This window comes from Pongo abelii, chromosome 7, assembly GCF_028885655.2.
Source record: "Pongo abelii isolate AG06213 chromosome 7, NHGRI_mPonAbe1-v2.0_pri, whole genome shotgun sequence".
NCBI lineage: Eukaryota > Metazoa > Chordata > Mammalia > Primates > Hominidae > Pongo > Pongo abelii.
In genome coordinates, this window is record NC_071992.2 from 12,122,285 (window position 1) to 12,145,206 (window position 22,922).

Sequence of the window (22,922 nt, forward strand, 5' to 3'; positions counted from 1 at the left end):
ATCTCCTGTCGAATTGTAATCCCCAGTATTGGAGGTGGGGCCTGGTGGGAGGGGACCAGACCATGGGGGTGGCTTCTCAGGGTTTAGCACCATCCCTCAGCGCTGTTCTCCTGATGGAGTTCTCCTGAGATCTGATGGTTTAAAAGTATGTGGCACCCCCACTTGTTCCCCCTCCCGCTTCCACCATAATTGTAAGTTTCCTGAGGCCTACCCAGAAACCAAGCAGATGCCAGAATCATGCTTCCTGCACAGCCTGTGGAACTGTGAACCAATCACACCTCTCTTCTTTATCAGTTGCCCAGTCTGGGGCATTTCTTTATAGCAATGCGAGAATGGACTAATACATCAAGTCTCACCACCTCGCGGAGGCCTCCCTGACTAACCTCGCTATAACAGCCCTGAACACGATCTCACAGCCCCCAGATGGAACTGACGGCCTTATCCCATTCATCATCTTCACATCCCTCATCAGAACCTGACATCATCTTATTTCATCATTTCTTTCCATGTTTATGACTCCTCATCTGGAATATAAAGGTTCTTAAGGGCAGGGATTGAAGGGTTCTGCTCTAACTAGAATAGCCTGTGATGTGAGGGATGTGACAGGCACCTGGAGAACAACTATTATTACTTAGGTTGCAAGGAGCTAGAGGTGTACATGTTTACCAAAAATTTCAATCCGAATTGTTCCCATTTCGGGGTAAATGGCTCTGAGGCTTTTTCCCTCCTAAGCTGTTTAGAGCCCTTAAATTCATCTTACAGCACTTAAAAATATCCTACCTAAGCAAGTCAAAGACAGAGGAGATATCAGGCAGTTGGCATTATTGGACTGTAGGTTTTTATTAAAACAAACATTTCTCATAGCTCTAAGCAAAGCATTAGAATTCATCAAGCGGACTCACATCTTTTCTCTGCACAGAGAGGGCTGAAAAGGGAGAGAAAGTCCCTTATGCATGTCTAGATTTGGTAAAGCAAAGGATTTCAGTGAATGAGTCATTGAGGCTATACACATTTGCAAATTGTAAGGCACTGGCGGGCAGAGAGCACAGATAAAGGACTTCTGGGGTCCCCTGTCCTGTCCAGCAACCTCCCAGCTCACGCCTTAGCTTCTACCAAGAAGGGTGAACACAGCATCCCCGCTATCTTCACTCAGACCCCAGAAGACGCAGGAAACTGCACAGCTCCACTCCCACCATAACTTATTAGGAGATAAATCACATTTTATCAACTTGCCATCGCGCCTCCTATAGATCATACTTCAGTAAACGCGATCTGTATAAATTCCTTTGTACTTTGTGCACTTTAAATGCCACAATTGTGAATCACACAAGCACTGCCCAATTTGTTGAAAGCATTTTTACTGGAACCTCAAAGGCCCACCATGTGGGGAGAAATTATTTTTTAATACCCACTGGGCAGGACACGCCGGTGCCCCCAAGGCCGCAGTAGCCGTTGGGGTTCTTGCTCAGGTACTGCTGGTGGTAGTCTTCTGCGTAGTAGAAAGTCTGTCCCTCCCGAATGTCGGTAGTGATGGGGCCAAAGCCGTGCTCTGAAAGAACCTGTGAGGACACAGAAAGGCACCATCAGCTCCCATGCTAGAGAGACAGCACCTGCGAGGGGTGGCACTGAGGGGCCAGGGCTGCAGGGAGCAGACGTGTGGCTCGGGATGTGCAGTGGGTCCCTTTGGGCCGGGCTCTGTGCATTCCAAGTGGAGTGACGCTGGGCAGGGACTTACCTTGCTGTGAGTCAGCTGACTGGGAACTGAAATCAGGTTTAGATCCAATTTTTAAATCCGTAATTTACACTCTACCCCCACACACCTGCCGTCCCAAGTGCATGTTGGGGGCCCTGGTTTGGATGCTGTTGGTCTGTTTGAAACTGGCCCCAAAGCTCTCCCAGGGGAAACAGCAGGTAAGCATGGCTCCCTGGCTGTCCCCGAGGACAAATGGATGTACCTGAGAGGGCTCAGCAGGGCCACAGTGGGAGGGAATGAAACGGGTGGACAGAGTAGGGATGGGGCTGGGGCAGGGACAGAAAGAATGGCTGCAGCTCTACCTGGTGCTATCCCATCTGCCCACCAGCTCAGGAACAGGACCCCAGCCCACTCCCAGGCTAGACAGAGGGTCCCCTCACTCGCTGTGGCTCTGGGGAGAAGGACCCTGCTGGCACGTCCTGGTGAGCAGAGGATCACTTGGGGTCTGTGCTCTGAACTCCAGGCCAGGGAGCCTGGGGAGTCAGGGCAGGGCAGGATGTGGCCTGTGGCTCATCACTGCCCTCTGCGTCCTAGTTTACGTCCCGGTGACATCTGCTGCCAGGGAAAGACACGCATCAACACAAGATGGGAGAGGAGAGAGGGGCTATTTGGGGCAGGAGACAGACTAAGAAATAGACATTGCTCCCCGTGGATTTCAGCCTGCTTCTTTTCCCCTTTGGATTTCAGCTGTGCCCTAATTCTTTCCTGTTGCAGGCTGCTTGGAGCATGTGAGCACAGGGCCACAGAGGCTCAACCCACTCTCACTGCCTCCATTCGGTACAGAGCTGCAAAGCAGAGCCAGGACCTGTGTTTTCACGAGGGGACCAACCACACTCTGTCCGCTGGTCCATGTGAGATGAAGTCTTCAAGTCGGCCAAGCACAGTGCATCCAATATTAATATTCGGCATGATTCACAGCTTCAGGTTTTTCTTGAGGAATGCCACTTATTTCCTGCATCTCTGTTTCGCCGTCTGAGCCAGCAGAAGGCCGATCGAGGATCTCGAGGCCCAGCAGGTCCGGAACGACAAGGGGCAGGGTCCCCACCAAGGCGGGTGGGTTGGACCAGCCAGCTCAGAGGCAGCCAGTTTTCTTACAGGGGTTAGGAATGAGAATAAGGAGCCATTCTAATGTCAGTTTTGACAATTTTTTTGTAAACTAGCAATTATTGAGGGTCTACCATATGCCGTGATCTGTGCAAAGACTTCACACGTGTTAATTTTAGCCTCACAACAGCCACAGGAAGGAAGTCCTATTATTATCACCTGTATTTAAAAGTGTGTATCAGATACTGTGCCTTGGTCCCTGACATTCTCAGCTCACCCTGGTACCGCACAGGCGGAAAGCTCGCAGACTGCATTCCCCAGATTCTGCTGCCAGCAAGGCCTTGCGTCAGATTCCACCAATGAGAGAAACTCACACGAAATTTGGCAGGCTACGTAAAAGGAGAAGCTATTCTTTGCAGGGCGCAGCTGTGAGGATGAGCGCAGGACTCTGCGGGAAGCAGACCCAAGACTCTGCCAGCTCCTCCTGGCCCTCTCCAGAGAGTCCGTGGAATGCCATCAGCAATGACTTTTGGCAATTTCAGTAACTTCTTGGTATTCTGAAATCTTGGGGTGCTTTTCCCTGACCTTCACACTAACAGCCCTGCTAACGATTCTGTAAACACCGAATTCCTTTTGTAGAATCCATCCAGCTTGATGGAATAGAAGCTTTCTGTTTCCATGACCAGGCCCCAGCTCACACAGCATTTGGCTCCAGACTGTTTTCAGGGAACAGAAACTCTCTAAGAATAAGCATGTGGGGTTGGCTAACTAACAGGGGTAGATTTAGAGTTAGCAATGACCTCCTTGGAAATGGAGTGTGTGACTTGAACGATCACTAGCATTTGCCTGTGAAGAAGCTGCCCACTGAAGGAAGGCTTTGGGATGCCAGGTGGCTGTGGAAATGGAATATTCTGGTGACGACAGTAAGGACAATGTCTGTGGGGGGTGCCATCTGCTCCAGGCAGCACCAGAGAGCTTGGAAAAGAGAAAAAGGCACGGTGAGGGCCTGACATTCCTGGTCCAAGGCAAGTTCGGAGAACTGAGAGATGTAATCTCTCATCTCTTGCAGCTGTATCCAAATAGCAAATAAAAAATCGGATCCCAAGGGCTCTGGATTCACAATGCGAGTGGGATTCACAGGCTTACTTGGCCCAGTGCCCAGGTGTGCTCTTGCCCACAGGTGTGATCGTCCTCAGAGGACCCACCCACTCCGTGGCTGACACCGCCTGCTGAGGGGGGCCTCGCTTCCAGCCCTGAGCTGCCTGTGCCTGTGTACTGGAGGCGTCTGTGTTCTATGGCCACCCCTGTGCAGACCTCCCAGCCTGCCTATGTCTGAGATCCACCCTCTTCCCTGTCCTCCTAGGCACAAGGACGGCCTCCCAGGCACAGCTGCTGTCTCCAGAAGATTCTCTGAGCACAGTGTGGGAGGAAGTGGGTCCACGCAGGGAGGCCAGCGCCACTGCGTACCTCCCCTCCTCCTCCCTTCGCAGCCACCTGCAGGCCCAGGGACCCCCTTGGGGAGCCCGGAAGGGAGGTTTGCCGGTAGGCCTCGGCAGTACCAGCCTCAGCCACAAGATGGCAGACACTTCACTAAGAAAAACCTCCAAGGCGAGCAGGGAAACCGCAGCCCACCCACGCCTGCGCACCGCCCTGCGGCTGGGACCTCATGGACAGGTCCTGTCTGGTGGTGGACAGAGGTGGCGGCCACCGGCCTGCGATGAGCGTGGCGTCAATCTGCAGGCTTCGGTTGTCCTTCCCAGCGCTCCCCCCGTCTCCCCACCCGCCGCCAAAACTGAGGGAAAGGACAAAAAAGAGACTAGGTGCGAAGGAAGGGGAAAGGGACCACGAAAGGTCACATCTAGTGTCTTCCTGGTCCCCTTTCGTCTGCTGCCTCACTTGCAAGTCACTCCCCTCGGACAACTCCATGCATCCTGCGAGGTCTCCCTCCGCCACTGTTCAGATTCACGTCTTGTTTTCAGTGGGCTTCGCAGCCGCCCTGCTCCTTCGCTGTCCCCCGGGGTGGGCCCCGCTGTGTGCGGCACAAGTGACAGCATTAAGTTAATCATGACATCTCCCTCCAGGGCCCTGCAGGCTTGGTGATCTTCAAAGAGTGCACTGCCCTGACTGTTCACCAGGGAGCCTGGGAGATCTGGGCCTGCCCCAGCACCTCCCCTAACCCAGAAGGGGACCTCTCCCTGGCCCCAAGTCAGAACACCCCAGGCCCTTCTCTCCGACCCAACCCACCCCGGGCCCTTCTCTCCGACCCTACCCATCCCGGGCCCTTCTCTCCGACCCAACCCATCCCGGGCCCTTCTCTCGGATCCTATCCACCCCGGGCTCTTCTCTCCCATCCAACCCACCCCAGGCCCTTCTCTCCGATCCAATCCACCCCGAGCCCTTCTCTCCCATCCTACCCACCCCGGGCCCTTCTCTCCCATCCAACCCACCCCGGGCCCTTCTCTCGGATCCTATCCACCCCGGGCCCTTCTCTCCGATCCAATCCACCCCGAGCCCTTCTCTCCGATCCTACCCACCCCGGGGCCCTTCTCTCCCATCCAACCCACCCCGGGCCCTTCTCTCCGATCCAACCCACCCCAGGGCCCTTCTCTCCCATCCTACCCACCCCGGGGCCCTTCTCTCCCATCCAACCCACCCCGGGCCCTTCTCTCCCATCCAACCCACCCCGGGCCCTTCTCTCCCATCCAACCCACCCCGGGCCCTTCTCTCCCATCCAACCCACCCCGGGCCCTTCTCTCCCATCCAACCCACCCCGGGCCCTTCTCTCCCATCCAACCCACCCCGGGCCCTTCTCTCCGATCCAATCCACCCCGGGCCCTTCTCTCGGATCCTACCTATCCCGGGCCCTTCTCTCCGATCCAACCCACCCCGGGCCCTTCTCTCCGATCCAATCCACCCCGGGCCCTTCTCTCCCATCCAACCCACCCCGGGCCCTTCTCTCCGATCCAACCCACCCCGGGCCCTTCTCTCCCATCCAACCCACCCCGGGCCCTTCTCTCCCATCCAACCCACCCCGGGCCCTTCTCTCCCATCCAACCCACCCCGGGCCCTTCTCTCCCATCCAACCCACCCCGGGCCCTTCTCTCCCATCCAACCCACCCCGGGCCCTTCTCTCCCATCCAACCCACCCCGGGCCCTTCTCTCCCATCCAACCCACCCCGGGCCCTTCTCTCCGATCCTACCCACCCCGGGCCCTTCTCTCCCATCCAACCCACCCCGGGCCCTTCTCTCCGATCCAATCCACCCCGGGCCCTTCTCTCCGATCCAATCCACCCCGGGCCCTTCTCTCCGATCCAATCCACCCCGGGCCCTTCTCTCCGATCCAATCCACCCCGGGGCCTTTCTCTCCCATCCAACCCACCCCGGGCCCTTCTCTCCCATCCAACCCACCCCGGGCCCTTCTCTCCCATCCAACCCACCCCGGGGCCCTTCTCTCCCATCCAACCCACCCCGGGCCCTTCTCCCCGTCCAGTTCAGCTCCGCCGCAGACCCTTCTCCCTGATCCCACTCCACCCTGGCCCCTTCTCCCCATCCCACTCCACCCTGGCCCCTTCTCCCCATCCCACTCCACCCCAGGCCCTTCTCCCCGACCTATTCCATCCCGAGTCCTTCTCCCCGTCCCACTCCACCCCGGGCCTTCTCCCCATCCCTCTCCACCCCAGGCCCTTCTCCCTGACCTATTCCATCCCGAGTCCTTCTCCCCGTACCACTCCACCCCGGGCCTTCTCCCCATTCCCGCTCCACCCCAGGCCCTTCTCCCTGATTCACCCCTCAGCATCGTCCCCTTCACCATCTTCTACCTTTTCAGCTTTTCCCTTCCCCTCTGGGCACTGTTTTCTTTGGTGTTGTTCATCTTTACCTGTTTCCCGAATGTTCCATTGCCTTGCACACAATCTCCAAGGAATGTCCTTTCCTCTTTTCCATTGCAGGAACTCCTACTCATCTCTCAGGACCCAGACCAAATGTCCCCACCTCTAGGAAACCTGCCCGATTCTTGAAGGCAGAAGCTGCTCCACACGCTATGTTCGCGTGGCATCGCAATGCCCGACAGCGCTGATGACGCTGCATTACAACAACCCTTCTGTTCTCCAAGCCACTTCCACTCCCCAGGATTGTCTGTGTCTCTCCCTCATCTCGGGGCTTTGTGCACTGTGTGCAATGAATGAATGAATGAATGAATGAGAAAATGAACTATGGATTCTTGGGATCTCTTGGAGATTCTCTCCGTTTCTGGATTCCGCCTGGGTCCCTGTTGCTACCTCAAGAGCCAGCACCTCCTCTAGGGCCTGGGAAGGAATGGTGGGAGGGAGAAGGGGACCATGGAGCTCAGGCAGCCACTTTCCGTGTCCCAGAGTCCTGGCCAGTTCCATGGGCAGGTTCAGTCTTTAGATGGTGGCACTGTGGTGCTGTGTCCTTGCAGGGAGCACAGAATGATGCCTCCCTGTCATCCGCGGCTTCTGAAAAAGCCCATTTGCTCTTCTGCAGGGAGAGTGGGGTGGTGCAGGAGCAGGGGGAGGTAGGGGATGAAGACTGTCATCTCTGGGTTATAGATGGTTCCTCTGCTGCCACCCCCCCATCCCCCCGCCCCAAGTCCACTGGTCAACCTGGCACCGGGGCCAAGCTATGCAGGTGCCGACATGGGTGCATGCCAGTCTCCTGAGCCCTCTTCCTGCAGTATCACCACACATCAGGTGTCCCAGTCAGTGATGGGGCAGGGGTTCCTAGGTAGCGTGTTACTGATCATGGCTGACACACCAATGCTTGTGGTCATCTACTTTTCCTTAACGAATTGGAGCAGATGGAACACCTTAGATCCTGATCTCGGTTTTTCTCCCTCTCACTGGCCCTCAGGAGCAGGAAGGAGAGAACTGTCAGGAGAGCCGGAGAGGAGGAAGAGGGTGGGGACCCACGTAATGCGCAGCCTGGTGGCCTCTCCCCTCTCCCGCCGTCCATAGGGAGGACCCATAAATACAGCAGACCATTCGTGACTGCAGAGACAACTGCCCACATCACCTACTGAATCTTTAGGTGCCTTCCAGTAAGGAGGCTGCACCCGTGACAGTGGGGTGTCACCAGAAAGACTGTGCTGGACAGAGGGAGGCAGGGCAGTGGCGCTCCAGCCTCAAGACCCAGGTGCCCTCACAGGACTGTGCTCATCCTCCAGGCCCTATGGAGCCACTTTTGGGGATGGTGAATGAGTTCAGGTCATGATGGACTTGCCTGGTTGAAGTAACTGCCTAGACTGGCTCAAAAGCCTGGAAAGAGGTGCTCTTGCTGCTCAACCCCAGGGCCTGCCTCTGCACAGGGTAGCGCCGGCCCAGCTCCCTACTCCAGCCTGTGGGGCCAGGTACCCCCAGGGCTGCACCGAGAGCCAGTCTCACATGCCCCTTCTGTGTTCTACTTCAGGGGAGGAATGACCTCAGCCTAGCTCCCCACAACTTTTCTCTCTTACTGACTCCAAGTACCTTGACTTTTGCTTGTGGCATTTTTTTTTCTGTCTTACTAATCTTTTAGAAGGAAGTCAGCAGGACTGCATACAGTAACACAAGTGGGGCGACACCTGGCCCAGGGAATTTCTGGAAGGTCACCTAACAGAATTGGTCATTTGTGCTTTTCTCACAGACTCTTCCTCGATGACCCCAGGAAGTATCCTGTGCCTTCCTTCTGTCATCATTTTCTCCTTGGACTCAGTTTTTCTGCCTGTGAAATGGGCCCCTTACCTAGTTCACTGTGCTAGGACGAGAAATGCAGAGAGGGCACAGAAAGTGCACCATGCTCTGCCTGGCTTTTCTGTTGCTGAGACAGGGTCTTGCCCTGTCACCCAGGGTGGACCACACTGGCGCAACCATGGTTGATGGCAGGCCCTACCTTCTGGGCTCAAGCAATCCTTCTACCTCAGCCCCTCCAGAAAAGCTGGGACTACAAGTGCGTACACCACCATGCCTGGCTAATTTTATTTTTTTTGTAGAGACAGTGTCTCACTATATGTTGTCCAGACTGGTCTCAAATTCCTGGCCTCAAGTGATCCTCTCATCTTGGCCTCCCAAAGTGCTGGGATTACTGGTGTGAGCCACTACACAGCCTGCCTGGCGTGTTTTAACTACTGCAGAGTACTGGCTCCATTTCCCAAAAATCCCCACCCAGGGGTGAAAGCTAGCCTGCCCATCCTGCCCTCCTTAAGTAGTCCCCATTTCCACATTCCCCCATGGAGTCCTCACTTCTACAGCTGAACAGCAGATCTCTGGGACAGGAAGGCGGGTGGGCATCTATAAGTTGTGATGGAGCCTCCCCACCCCCTAGGCCTCATCCACCTCAGCTCAGTCTCCAGCTCCAGCGAGTCACAGCAACACCACAGATGCACGAAAAGCAGCCGAGTCACTCCTTACAGAAGGCCTGCCAGCCGGACACAGCAGGTCCCATCCGTCCTTCCAGGGTGGCCGGTTAAGAGCCTTTCTTGTAATAAATGTAATGAACATGTGATCATTCTGCTGACTGCAGCCTGCTAACAAGCTTATGATTAGGATCACCGAGATTCTCCAAGTGCCCGAGTGTCTCAGCCTATTGCATGGAGGTGACACGCTCTCATACCACCCTGGGAAATGCAGGATGGCTCCTGGCAGCACAGGTGGCAGTAGGCACCAGTGGGCAAGGTTAGAAAGGCATTGAGACCCAGAGCCCAGAGTGGAGACCAGGACCCTGTGTTTGTCCAGAACAACAGTGTTTCCAAAGGGCTTCCACTCTATTCACGTGAGCCTTCCATTGACTAAAATGCAGGCTTCTTAGTCCTGTTTCTCAGCTGAGGACAGGGAAGCCTGGGGAGAGAGGAGGCGTGTCCACGGCCACCGGTCAGCAGCCGAGGCCAGCCCTGAACCCTGGCTCCTGACTACTCCCACAGGTGGCTAGACAAGGATACTAACCTGCCCCAAGAGCCCAATAGGTTATAAAATATCCAAAGGAGCTCTAGACGTGGATCAGCCTGTATGTGAGTCAGACTCTCCCTACCCAGCTCACATCCCCGGGACTCAAAACATGTGATGTTTATTTCACAGGCCATCTCTTTGGTTTTTGGTGGTGGTTTGTTTTTGGAGACAGGGTCTCACTCTGTCACCCAGGCTGGAGTGCAGTGGCGTGATCATGGCTCACTGCGGCTTCGACCTCTCAGGCTCAAGTGATTCTCCTTTTTTTTTAAGTTGTGGTAAAATACACACAACATAAAATGTACTATCTCAGCCATTTTTAAGTGTATAGTTGTGTTAAGTACATTCACATTGTTGTACAACTATCACTACTATCTCTAGAACTTTTTCATCTTTCTGAACTGAAACTCTGCATAAAACTTCCCTGTTCCCCTACTCCCCAGCCCCGGGCAGCCCCCATTCTGCTTTCCGTCTCCTCTGAATTTGACCCCTCTAGCTCCCTCATATACATGGAATCCCACAGTATGTCTTTTTGTGACTGGCGTATTTCACTTAATGTCTTCAAGCTTCCTCCAGGAGGTGGCACACGTCAGAATACCCTTTCTTTTTAAGGCTGCATACTATTCCACTCTATGTACATGCCATATTTTGTTGCTTTTCATTGTTTCTTTAGCTGTCAAATAATACACATCTGGGAACATGACAAGCACACCCCACAAAGACATCTCGTTATGCTCCAGCCTGTTGTATCAGCAGCTTCCAGCGCTGACCCTGTGCTCCTCTAGAGAACTGCAAAAGGAACATGACAGCAGAAGGACTTGCCCCAAGCATGTGGCTTGGCCATTCTTTCTCCTGCCCAACCCAGCTGATCCCAGTGGCCATGACGCCATTATAAAGACAGAAAGCTAACAGAGAGTTTGTCCCGGGTCACCTGATGGCAAGAGAGCTAGACTTGCCCGCCTGCCCTCCACTCAAAGAGATATACCCTCTAAACACCAAGTGCCATCAACTTCCCAAGTAACCTCCTGATTCCAAGAGATGACAGGAGACATACTCAGAGTGCCAGGAAAGCAGCATTTGCATTTTAAGCACCAGGTTCAGGGTCAATTTTCTAATGGACGTCAGGAGGAGTTTGCAAGGCCCCTCTAATGGGGCAGAGACGGATTGCAGGGTGCCTCTCTTTCACCATCTCATATCATCAGGCTAGTCATCCTGCAGGGTGGGGCCGTTATTCTACTCTACCCACTAGGAAACCCAAAGCAGTTAGCGACATTACTCAAATTCACAGACCTTACTTGAATTCACTTTACCCACCAGGAAACCCAACGCAGTTAGGGACCTTATTCAAATTCACTTGGCTTACTCAAATTCACAAGGGTGAAGGGTGGGTCCGGGACAAGAATCCAGGTCTGGATTCCATGCCCCCTCCCACATCCATGCTGTTCACGGAATTTGGGGGCTGTGGGATAAGGAAGCCCCCAGGATGCTGAGTGATCTGTCCTGCGACACGTGAGAGGTGCAAAGGGATGATATAAATCCACAAGAACCTTGTATAGGAATTCTACAGAGCAGGGCTGGGAGGGAGTGGAGGGAGCTGGCTCTAGAGATGCTGATGCCTGTGCATCCGTGGGCACATGTGTGGGAGGGAGGGGCCTGCATGTGCACCCTGTGTTTGTGCGCACGAGGATGCCATATGTATGCATTCACCCCCCGCCTTAGGAGGACTGACCTATAGACATTATAGATATCTTTTTTTTTGTTTTGTTTTTGGAGACAGGGTCTCACTCTGTCACCCAGGCTGGAGTGCAGTGGCGTGATCATGGCTCACTGAGGCTTCAACCTCTCAGGCTCAAGTGGTTCTCCCTTTTGGTGGTTTTTGTTTGTTTGTTTTTAAGTCATGGTAAAATACACATAACATAAAATGTACTATCTTAGCCATTTTTAAGTGTACAGTTAAGTACCTTCACATTGTTGTACAACTATCACTACTATCTCTAGAAGTCCTTAGAAGGACTTAGAAGAACTGACCTACAGACACTTTTTAGAAAAAGTATCACTAGAAAGGAACCTGAATGTACAATAGTGTCTCTTGGGGACCATGGATTCCCTTGAGACTCCAGTGAAAGCTTTGGACACTCTACCCAAATAAACTCACAATCAAATACTTGCTTATAATTTCAAAGGATCCTATGACCCTCTGGAGTCCATCCAACCATGATTAGATCCTGTGGACTGAGCCGCCCCTCCAGAGTCATCACTGCAACTGCCCATCCCCCAGCAGTCACCAGGCACAAGGCTCCGGAAATGGGCAGGCAGATCCACTCAGCGGTGCATATTTCCAAGACAGATGACCCTCATTTCCATCACAGTTTGAAGGCCCTTGTGGCAAGGAGGAATGGCTGTGCTTGCTAAAGGGAAAGTCACAGGAAAGAAAGACGGTACCTGCAGTTCAAACCTCATCAGACCACAAGCCTCATTATGTCTCATCCAAGCAGTCCCCATCCCCTACACCCACCAAAGGAATTTAGCCTTAACTGTTAGGTTTTCGTGTAATTATTTGTAAAATGTATATGTGTATTTCATTTTGTGATCAGTTTTTAAAGTATTGTGGCGGTATGAAATTAGTTTCCTAGAACAGAAATCTAATTTATGACCCTGAGCCCATCGGAAATTAGGGTCTGACTTCTAAGAGGTCAACTTGAAGCTGCTGTCTGGGAGCCAGCAGAGCTGCTTCAGGGGAAATCTCGCAGGGAGGACGCGGGCATGTGGATTCTAGACTCACTCCGCCCTCTAGCGGCAGCAGGACGCCTGTACCAGGCACTTCACTCGGTTCCTATCTTCCCCTTCTGCACGGAGACCACTTCAATTCCCTCCACATCCAATTCCATGCTATGCTTGTCCTGCGTGTACACACACACACACACACACACACACACACACACTTCAATTCCCTCCACATCCAATTCCATGCTATGCTTGTCCTGCGTGTACACGTACACACACACACACACACTTCAATTCCCTCCACATCCAATTCCATGCTATGCTTGTCCTGCGTGTACACGTACACACACACACACACACTTCAATTCCCTCCACATCCAATTCCATGCTATGCTTGTCCTGCGTGTACACGTACACACACACACACACACACACACTTCAATTCCCTCCACATCCAATTCCATGCTATGCTTGTCCTGCGTGTACATGTACACACACAGACACACACACACTTCAACTCCCTCCACATCCAATTCCATGCTACGCTTGTCCTGCGTGTACACACACACACACACACACACACACACACACACACACACTTCAACTCCCTCCACATCCAATTCCATGCTACGCTTGTCCTGCGTGTACACACACACACACACACACACACTTCAATTCCCTCCACATCCAATTCCATGCTATGCTTGTCCTGCGTGTACACGTACACACACACACACACACACACTTCAATTCCCTCCACATCCAATTCCATGCTATGCTTGTCCTGCGTGTACACGTACACACACACACACACACACACACACTTCAATTCCCTCCACATCCAATTCCATGCTATGCTTGTCCTGCGTGTACACGTACACACACACACACACACACACACACTTCAATTCCCTCCACATCCAATTCCATGCTATGCTTGTCCTGCGTGTACACGTACACACACACACACACACACACACTCTTCAATTCCCTCCACATCCAATTCCATGCTATGCTTGTCCTGCGTGTACACGTACACACACAGACACACACACACACACACTCTTCAATTCCCTCCACATCCAATTCCATGCTATGCTTGTCCTGCGTGTACACGTACACGTACACACACACACTTCAATTCCCTCCACATCCAATTCCATGCTATGCTTGTCCTGCGTGTACACGTACACACACACACACAACTTCAATTCCCTCCACATCCAATTCCATGCTATGCTTGTCCTGCGTGTACATGTACACACACACACACACACTTCAATTCCCTCCACATCCAATTCCATGCTATGCTTGTCCTGCGTGTACACACACACACACACACACACACACACACTTCAATTCCCTCCACATCCAATTCCATGCTATGCTTGTCCTGCGTGTACACGTACACACACACACACACACACTTCAATTCCCTCCACATCCAATTCCATGCTATGCTTGTCCTGCGTGTACACGTACACACACACACACACACACACCATGCACGTTTAATAAGCCCAGACAATGCCCCAGTCAGCTATTTTAGTCCATAGGGAGCACAGGTTGACCAGATAGATGTCAATCAAAACTTTTGGAAAAAAAGGTGAAATGACTGGCATGGCTTTTAAATAAAGCCACTAATAAGAAAACATCATCTATTCTGAGCTGGGCAGAGGCTCCTGCATCTCTGGCTCAGTGGTGCAGAGCAGATGCACCCCCACCTCCTGCGGTTCAGCCACAAGGAAGGGGGACGGCTGACTGGGCACCGACTGGCTGGGCTTACTAAGCCTATATGGAGTGTGTGTGTCTTCTGATGAAGGGATGAGTGCTTCTCTTCAACACCAAAGAGGACCCTGGAGCAACAGGAGCTCCAGGCGCTGGGACAATGGAATTGCCCCTGTGAGTCATCAATCACTGCTGGCACATGCAAGGAGGACAAACCCAGGCCACCACAGTGTGACAATGACAAGGAGCACGTTCAAAGGGGCTGAAGCCTTTACAAGCCCCCGTTGGAGCTCACTGACCTTCCCAGCTTTGTGAACTCACTGGGAGAGAAAGGAGAGAAAGAGGTGACACAATTAGATCTAACTTGGTCCATTAAGAGACCTGCTTATGCAAATGCACGGCCTCTAGCCGGACGAATGGGGCTTCTTAGCACAGCTGCAGCGCTCCTGTGTTCCGTCCTTTCCCATACTCTGTAGGTTTGTCACACAGCGAATGGTTTTCATTATCTATTCCTCTGTGTCCTCTGCACCCTCGAGGTAAATCACAGTGTCTTCCGACTGCCAAGGATATTTCTCTTGGTTTGCAATGCAGAACGACAGAGCTACAAGCTGAGTTGTGTCTCTGCAGAGGACAGGGAGGATGGAGAGGGAGAGGAAGGAATGAGTTTGTTTCAGCTTGTTGGCTCCACAGCTCTGCCCTTGCTCCTCAGACAGCCTGCAGTTTGCAAGAAATGCAAAGTCTGGGTCCTTCCCCAGACCTACCGAATCCCATGTGAGGTTAGAGTGTAAGCAGCTCTGCTCTTGCAGGCAAGTGTGGCCAACTGCACGAGTGGTCTCCAGCTCCCTCACCCTCCTTTTGAAGTCAGGTCACCCACAGGACTTGCTTTGGCCAGTGAGCTGCAAGTGAAAGTCACATGGGTGGTCTCCAGGCAGAAGCTATAAAGCACTAGCGGAAGCGTCCCTACTTGTCCACCCTTTGCCACAGTAACCAGCCATGTTCCAGCCACTGATGGCTCCATCACCCTGGGCCTTCACATAAGGACACTGACAAACCCATGTTGGGAGCAGCACTGCCCGATGGAACCGTTTATTTCCCGTGTTGGTTTTCGCGGGCTTTCCCAGGCATGGGGTGTGATACCGAGGGGTTGGGAAGTCAGCACGGTTCAGCCGAAGCAAGCAGATTTCTCTGTGAAGAAGTTTTGAAACTCTCCAAGTTCACTTCATGAATGAATCTCGACAATTGTTATTGTGCACTGGCCGTGTGTCAACGGCCGGGCTAGGCACGAGGAACACAGGAATCAACAGCACAAGCCCTGCCCGTGAGGTGCTCTCAGAAGAGTGTACGGGCAATTCCCACGACGTGTCTGCAGTGCCCAGCATGAGCAGGTGCCATGCCAGGTGCTGGGGAAGCAGGCTCAGGCAGGAGAAGTTCCCTCACGCCTACAGCCACACCCCAGGGAGTGATGAGGACTCCTGCCCCCCACCCGGAGGGTCAGAATTCCCTTGGAGGAGAGAGGACACACAGGACCGTGAATATCCACCAGGCGAGGCAGAGGGGATGTGCAGAAATGGAGGTGCAAACGGTCCTTTGAGGGCATAGAGGAAGGAAAGGTTAATCCTGCTGGGAAAATGCAGGAGGAGGTGGGCACTGAACTGGGAATTTGACAGTAGGCAGGAGTGGGGTGTGAAGGGCCTGCTCCAAGCAGAAGAAACTCCATGACCAAACACATGGAGGCTGGGGGTGGGGGGTAATGAGGTGTATCTGAGGGTGCTGACAGGTCCGGAGAAGAGTGCAGGGAGGGCAAGCAAGGTGAAATCAAGGATGAACTGGAAAGGTGGGCTAGGCCGGGGTGAGGGCGACCCAGCAGATGGGACCCTGGGGCTCAACCAAAAGGAAAAGATGGAAGCAGAGGTGGATGGAGAGGCTGCTGGAGGCATCAAGCTATGGCCTATTTCTGCGTACCCGTCTCTGGGGACCCAGCTGCACACCCTCTGATCTTCCGCCGCCTGCAATCATAGTGCTACAAGGGGCAACTACAGGAGACTGAAGGAACCACCTGAACCCAGACAAAGACAGCAGGTGCCTCTGAGGCTCACCTGCTTGCATGCAGCGAGGTCTGTAAGGCTGACTGAGCTCAAGTGGGGACCCAGAGGAAGTGGGTGGCCGTCATTTGTTTTCCCATTACTTCCTTATCGTCCTTCACCTCCCCACACCTCACAAATTCCAAGCATAATTTCCTAGATGCAAGGGGAATGGATCCTTCCTTCTCTACTGCATGTCTTCAACAGTGGGGACCCCCCAGGCTGGACAGGGCTGGCTGCAGCCCTGGCCTGAGAAGAAGCGAGGCTAAGCCGCACCCTCCCGGGGCCAGAGCATGAAACTCAGGGTCCTATAGTTGAAATGTGCCACCACCCATTTGCTCTGGCTCAGACGGTGCACCCTCCACCTGCAGGATGGTTTCCACCCATGATGCGTTCAAGGACTGCTGCTTCCTCTTGATTTGGGCTTTCCTTTGAGGTCTGCTGGTTTTGAAATATAATTCATATGACTTTTCCTCTATGAGTTTTCTTTTCATGGCTTTCACTTTCAGGAGATATGGAACTTCTCTCTTTCTCTGTCCCTGTCTTTGTATAGATCTCTGAGGGGTTATAATCTGCTTTTTCATATCTGCAATCAATTAACTACAACTTCTGATTTTTGTTATATGCTTAACATTTAGTACACAAAGAAAACCACTTTTCACTTTTCAGGGAAAGCCCAGGACAGCAGGTTTCACCTTGGGGATGAAATGCAGATTCTGTTAAAAGGAAAGAGCCTTCATTCCAAAAGGTTGAATAGAAAAGAACTTCAAGCATAGCACCAGATGCTTAAGCTTAGAGCACTGAATTCAGTGGGCAATGGGACTCCTCTGAATACCACCGCTTCTCATTCATAGAAGTACTGCAGCAATTCAGAGCCACTAGAAAGAATGGTCTCACTGCAGACTGTTGACAGAGTGGCCAAGTGTCTTGGCTGCCAGGGCTGGGGGTTTCTCAGGATGCAGAACTTTCAGTGCTAACGCTAGGAAAGTCCTGGCAAACTGAGATGGTCGGTCACACCGACTGTAGAATGGTTGGAGGCATTTGTGTCTGTTACGTAAGAAGCACTGGATAGTTTGTTTCACTCATCTGGGTCTCAGTTTCTTCAGCTGTAAAATGAGCAAGTTAAGTCAGCAGGATACCTCCTGTTTAGTTACACATCTCTCTTGGGACTGTGTCTTCCAGAGCCTTTTCTAAACTGTGCTCTTCCCCGCCCCCCTAGATAATCATTTTATATTGAGAGGTAGTTCACATAAAATTCATTTTTTTTTTTCTTCAGAGACAGGGTCTCATTCTGCCACCCAGGCTGGAGCGCAGTGGCACGATCACGGCTCATTGCAGCCCCAAACTCCTAGGCTCAAGTGATCCTCTTGTCTCAACCTCGCAAGTAGCAGGGACTACAGGAGCACACCACCACACCTGGCTAGTTTTATTTTATTTTTTGCAGAGATGGGGTCTCGCTATGTTGCCTGGATTTGTCTCAAACTCCTGGGCCCAAACAATCCTCCTGCCTCAGCCTCCCAAAGCACTATGATCGCAGGTATAAGTCACTGTGCCTGACCTATCCTTTCAAACTTTACAATTCAGTGGTTTTTAAAATATTTTCAAAGTTAAGTAACCACCACTGTTTCTTCCCCATTTCAAATTCTGTTCCTCAGACTGGATAATATCAATTGACTTATCTTCCAGTTTCATTCTTTCTTCTGCCAACTCAGCCCTTCTGGCGATTTTTTTAAAGTTATTGTATCTTTGAATTTCTACTTAGTTCTTTTTTCTTTTTTTTTTTAATATCTGTCTCCTTATTGATATTTTTTATTTGTTGAGGCATTACTCTAACATTTTCCTTTAATTTTTTCAGTTTCATTTAGTTCTGGGTGCACATTTATAACAGCGGATTTAAAGTCTTTGTTTAGTAACGGATACCGTCATGTTTCTTTGTTGCATATTTTTTTTCTTGAAAATCAGACATTTTAAATAATAATGTGGCAACTCTGGAAATCAGATGCCCTGCCCCGCAATGTGGTGTTGCTGCTGCTGCTGCTGTTCCCTTGTTCAGTGACTTTCTTGGACTAATTCTGTAAAGTTTGTCTTCTCTTTCAGGTGTGGCCATTGAAGTCTCAGCTTGGTTGGCTAATTATCACCGAATGAGTAGGCACCGAGTTCCTTACAGGCCGGGAAGCACCAGACTCCTACCTTTGCTGAGGGCTGTGTGTGTGCTAGAGCACAGGAAGCTTCAGGGCCCCCACGGTTCTCCACTCGGCCTTCTCTTCTTCTCTTCCCTTGTGCAGGACCTCGTGGCAGCCACAGGTGAGATTAGGGCCTTCCTGGGCATACGCATTCCTCAATGTGCTTTTCCATTTCCCAACTGAAGGCCACTTAGGTCGTTTCCTGTTTCTGGCTGTTATGAACAAAGCTGCTGTAAACATTTGGGAATGGGTTTTTTTATGGGCTTATTTCTCATAGGTAAAAATCTAGGAGTGGGATTGCTAGGTCACAGTAGGTAGAAGTATATTAAACGTTGGGAAATTTCCAATGGTTTTCCAAACTGATCATGCCACTTTGCGCTCCCCACCTCAGTCCCTTGCAATGCATGAGAGTTCCCATTGCTCTGTGTCATTCCCAGCACTTGGTATTGTCACGATTCTTTGATTTGGTCATTCTAACTGGTGTAGAGTAGCATCTCAATGTGGCTTTCATCTGCATTTCTCTACTAACTAATGATGCTGGGCACCTTTTAACGTTTCTATTTGCCTTCTGCATACAAAGGCATCCTGTAATGGAAGGGACTTCTTTGGTGAAGTGTCTGTTCTAATCTCGTGTCCATTTTTTAATCAGTTGATTTGCTTGTATTGTTGAATTCTGAGGGTTCTCTAAATATTCCAAAGTTATGCTTTGGCTTCAAATGCGTAACCCCTGTCCCATGATTCTGGTATGCTCCCCTTGAGCATCTTCGTTCTATACCTGGAACATCATGTTCGATAGTTTATATCACATATAATATCTCTATAGGTCCACCTTCATATCCACGTAGCTCTGAAAGCAACTTTTTCAGTTGGTTCAGGACACATTTACTGTGTCCCTATTCGGGCATTACACAAAGTACCAGGGAACCAGAATTGACTAGCCTGTGGCCCTTGTAATTGAAGAACTTTTCATTTAAAGAAATGTGGTTTAAATTTGGATTAAATTAAGAAACATGTAAGAATGACTAGCTGCAATACATCAGATTTTTTCACATACAATTATTTGTTCAGACTAACAATGGAAACATTTTCCTTATGACTGTATAGAGGCCATTCACTATCACTCATCAATCCCTTCTTTATGAACGGTGAAAAAAATGTTAATACAGCCCATGCCTAAAGTATCATATATTCTAAAAGAATGCAGTTTGCATTAGAAGATTTCTACTGTAATTTTAAATGAGTACTCCGGTATTCTGAGTTTATGAAATGTGATGAAAACCAAGTTCAAGGACAAAGTAAAACCACTCTGTGGACGACACACACCCTTTCCCTTCCCAGGGGTGGTGTCCACAGAACAGGGCTGTTTACCACCCCTGAGAAAGTTTTGCTTAACTGGAATATGACTACCTAGCTAGGAGCTGCTGGCAGAATCTTCCTGAACACAGAGAAAATTAACTTTCAGTAGCAACTTAAAAATCAATTGTAATTTCTTAAAATCCTCTTATGCCACGTTTAAAAAATGAGACTTAGAAACTTTATTTTTTTATTCACTGATTAAGACAATAAAGGTTGTGCTCATTTCAATATTAAGAAATTAAAAGCTCCCTTGAGATTTTCTCTTGCCCTAGGGCAGGTTACATCTGTCAACTGCAAACAGGCTGACCAGCTTGCAAGCAGAAATTCTCCCTTGGGCTGCAATATGTCTAACCTCACACTATATTGGCTGAGGCTAAGAATTCAATGATTGGGTTTTTTTTTATTATTATATTCAAAGGAAACTAAAAATAAGACTAAAAAATAAATAGGGGCTATTTGAGCAAATGCACTCCAGATACAGTCGGCTGTGATGCGTTAGCTCCCAGCTCCACATGGTTAAGAATACGCAGTGAAGCTCAAGACAGAGAGAAAAGAAGCTTTTGTCAGTTTCCTCTAAAGCTTAAAAACGACACGGTGTGAACACATAGAGGACGGCCCACAAAAGGCTGTTTTCCTGTGATACTGTCAGCGTGATGTCTCAAAGCTGCAGGTGATAGCATGCCTGGCATTCTAGCAGTTTCAGCAACAGCATCTCAACTTCCAAGCAGGCATCATCATCGGAGGACTCTTCTAATTGCCAAGAGAATAACAAAGAGGAAAAGTAAAACCTGCGTGGAGGTCAGATGCAGGGGTCTCATTCGGGCTGTTTAAGCTGCTTAGCAATGAAGTACAGTCAAGATTTTTTTTGAAAGGAGGAAGGAAAGACGAGAAGGAGGGAGGGAGAAAGGAAAAATGGGTGTAGGGGAGGAGAATTCAAAACAGGCCATAGGTGTTCTTTGCCAAAGCATAATTTTCCTTTTCGTCAGGCTCAGAACCAGTGGAAGAACTGGAACTCCCTCAAGAACATAAGCTAATTATACAATTTAAATTTGCATATAATTGGCATGCTTTCCAGTTCAGACAATAAAAATCCATGTTAACTGGAGTTACAAAAATGGCACTCTACACTGAAAGCAGCACTGTGCATCTCTAAGTATCAAACACTCCTTAGAATATCTCCAGGAGTTCTCCAGGAGATCATGCTTGCATAGAGGTTGGGGACAAGAGGGGCCTGGGCTCTTCTCCTGGTTCTGCCAAACAGCATGACCTTCAGGAGCTGACCTTGAGGCTTGGCCTTCTCTTCTGTAAAAGGGGGATAAGATATCTACCTCTCAGTGCTGTTTTGAGGAAGAGGTGAAATCATATATTTGAGATAATACATCACATGGCTTCTATTTCAGGAGCACTGCTCAAAACTGTGTTGGTTATTTTTGTGATGTGACGGAATGTCACACTGTGGGAATTATAAGGTGACGGGGGTTATGCCCAAAGAAGTAAGAGCGTCAAGGGCCTGGCCACTTGCATCCTGTTCCACCCTTTCCTGTCCTCCACCGGCACCCCCCAAACAAGTGACTTGGGTTTTTCACAGGCCACCCAGATTTTTGGTCCTTGGAAGACCTAGCCTGTTGCCAGACTTTCCATACGAGAGTGTTGGTGGCTCCTGGCCAAGCGTCCCCGCCACACATGCATACTCCACGTCACAATGTCACAAACCCACGGCAATGGATGGGACCATGGGAAGACCACTATGGGAAGACCCTGGACACAGGCTCGGAGGATCATCTTTTTCCTTTGACTTGCTCTATGAAGAAATATCTTTAAAAATAATAGACAAGGTCTTGCTCTGTAACCCAGAGTGGAGTGCAATGGCACCACAATAGCTCACTGCTGCCTCAAACTCCTGGGCTCCAGCGATCCTCCTGCCTCAGCCTCCCAAGTAGCTGGGACTAGAGGCACGTGCCACCCATGCCAGGCTAATTCTTTTTATTTTCTGTAGAGACAGGGTCTCACTATGTTGCCCAGGCTGGTCTCAAACTCCTAGCCTTAAGTGATCCTCCCACCTCAGCCTTCCAAAGCACTGACATTATAGGCATGGGCCGCTATGCCCAGTTTCTATGAAGAAATATCTTGATTGAGTCTATTAAATCAACCCAAGTGAAAGTCCTGTGTTTCTGGGAGACAAGGACAAGCATGTGCATGTTGGTGGGGGCGAGGAGGGCCTGGGAGTGATGCTTCTTATGCATTCACCCTGTGCCAGGCTGCCCTGCATGCTCTACACATGCTGTCTGACGTTATCCTCATCACATCCCCTCTAGAGAACACAGTATTATCTGCTGCATTTGGTAAGAAGGGTGCTTAGCAAAGGAGAGGAGAGGCAGTATTTCAACCCAGGCAGTCTGACCCTGGAGCCATGGTTCTCAGCCATTCACCAAAGCTGCCATCTTAACTAAAAAGAATTCCATGTCCGCGTGTGACAAGAGACCTTACATGATCTCCTTTCTCATGAGGGGAGAGATGAACTTCATTTAAAAACAAACGGCCCACAAGCATATGAAAAAGTGCTCATCATCACTAGTCATCGGAGAAATGCAAATCAAAGGCACAATGAGTTATCATCTTACACCAGTCAGAATGGCTACTATTAAAAAGTCAAAAAAATAACAGATGCTGGCAAGGGTGCAGAAAAAAGGGAATGCTTACACACTGTTGGTGAGAATGTAAATGAGCACAACCTCTATGGAAAACAGTATGGAGATTTCTCAAAGAACTAAAAATAGAACTGCCATTCAATCCAGCAATCCCACTGCTGGGCATCTGCCCAAAGGAAAATAAATCATTACATGAAAAAGACACCTGCACTCAGATGTGTATTACAGCACTACTCACTGCAGCAAGGATATGGAATCAACCTACGTGTCCATCAACAGATGAATGGAAAAGGAAAATGTGGCGTATATGTACCATGGAATACTACTCAGCCATTAAAAAGAAGAAAATCATGTCTTTTGCAGCAACGTGGAGAGAACTGGAGGCCATTATCCTAAGTGAAATAACTCAGACACAGAAGGTCAAATACTGCATGTTCTATCTTACGGATGGGAACTAAATATGCAAGAAT

At 50.4% G+C, this 22,922-nt stretch overlaps 1 protein-coding gene across 11 annotated transcripts in view; it reads right to left on the minus strand.

Moving 5' to 3' along the window:
* Nucleotides 1-815: 815 nt before the first annotated feature.
* Nucleotides 816-22,922, minus strand: part of MSRA (methionine sulfoxide reductase A) — a 385,886-nt gene continuing 363,779 nt past the window's right edge. For 9 of the 11 annotated variants that reach the window (XM_063726510.1, XM_054561185.2, XM_024251322.3 and 6 more), the window contains one exon: nt 816-1,559. In XM_063726510.1, the coding sequence (XP_063582580.1) occupies nt 1,395-1,559 (165 nt within the window). In that variant the 3' untranslated portion in view covers nt 816-1,394. The remainder of the gene's footprint in view (nt 1,560-22,922) is intronic. The other 2 variants (XM_054561181.2, XM_054561180.2) reach the window with 2 other exon arrangements.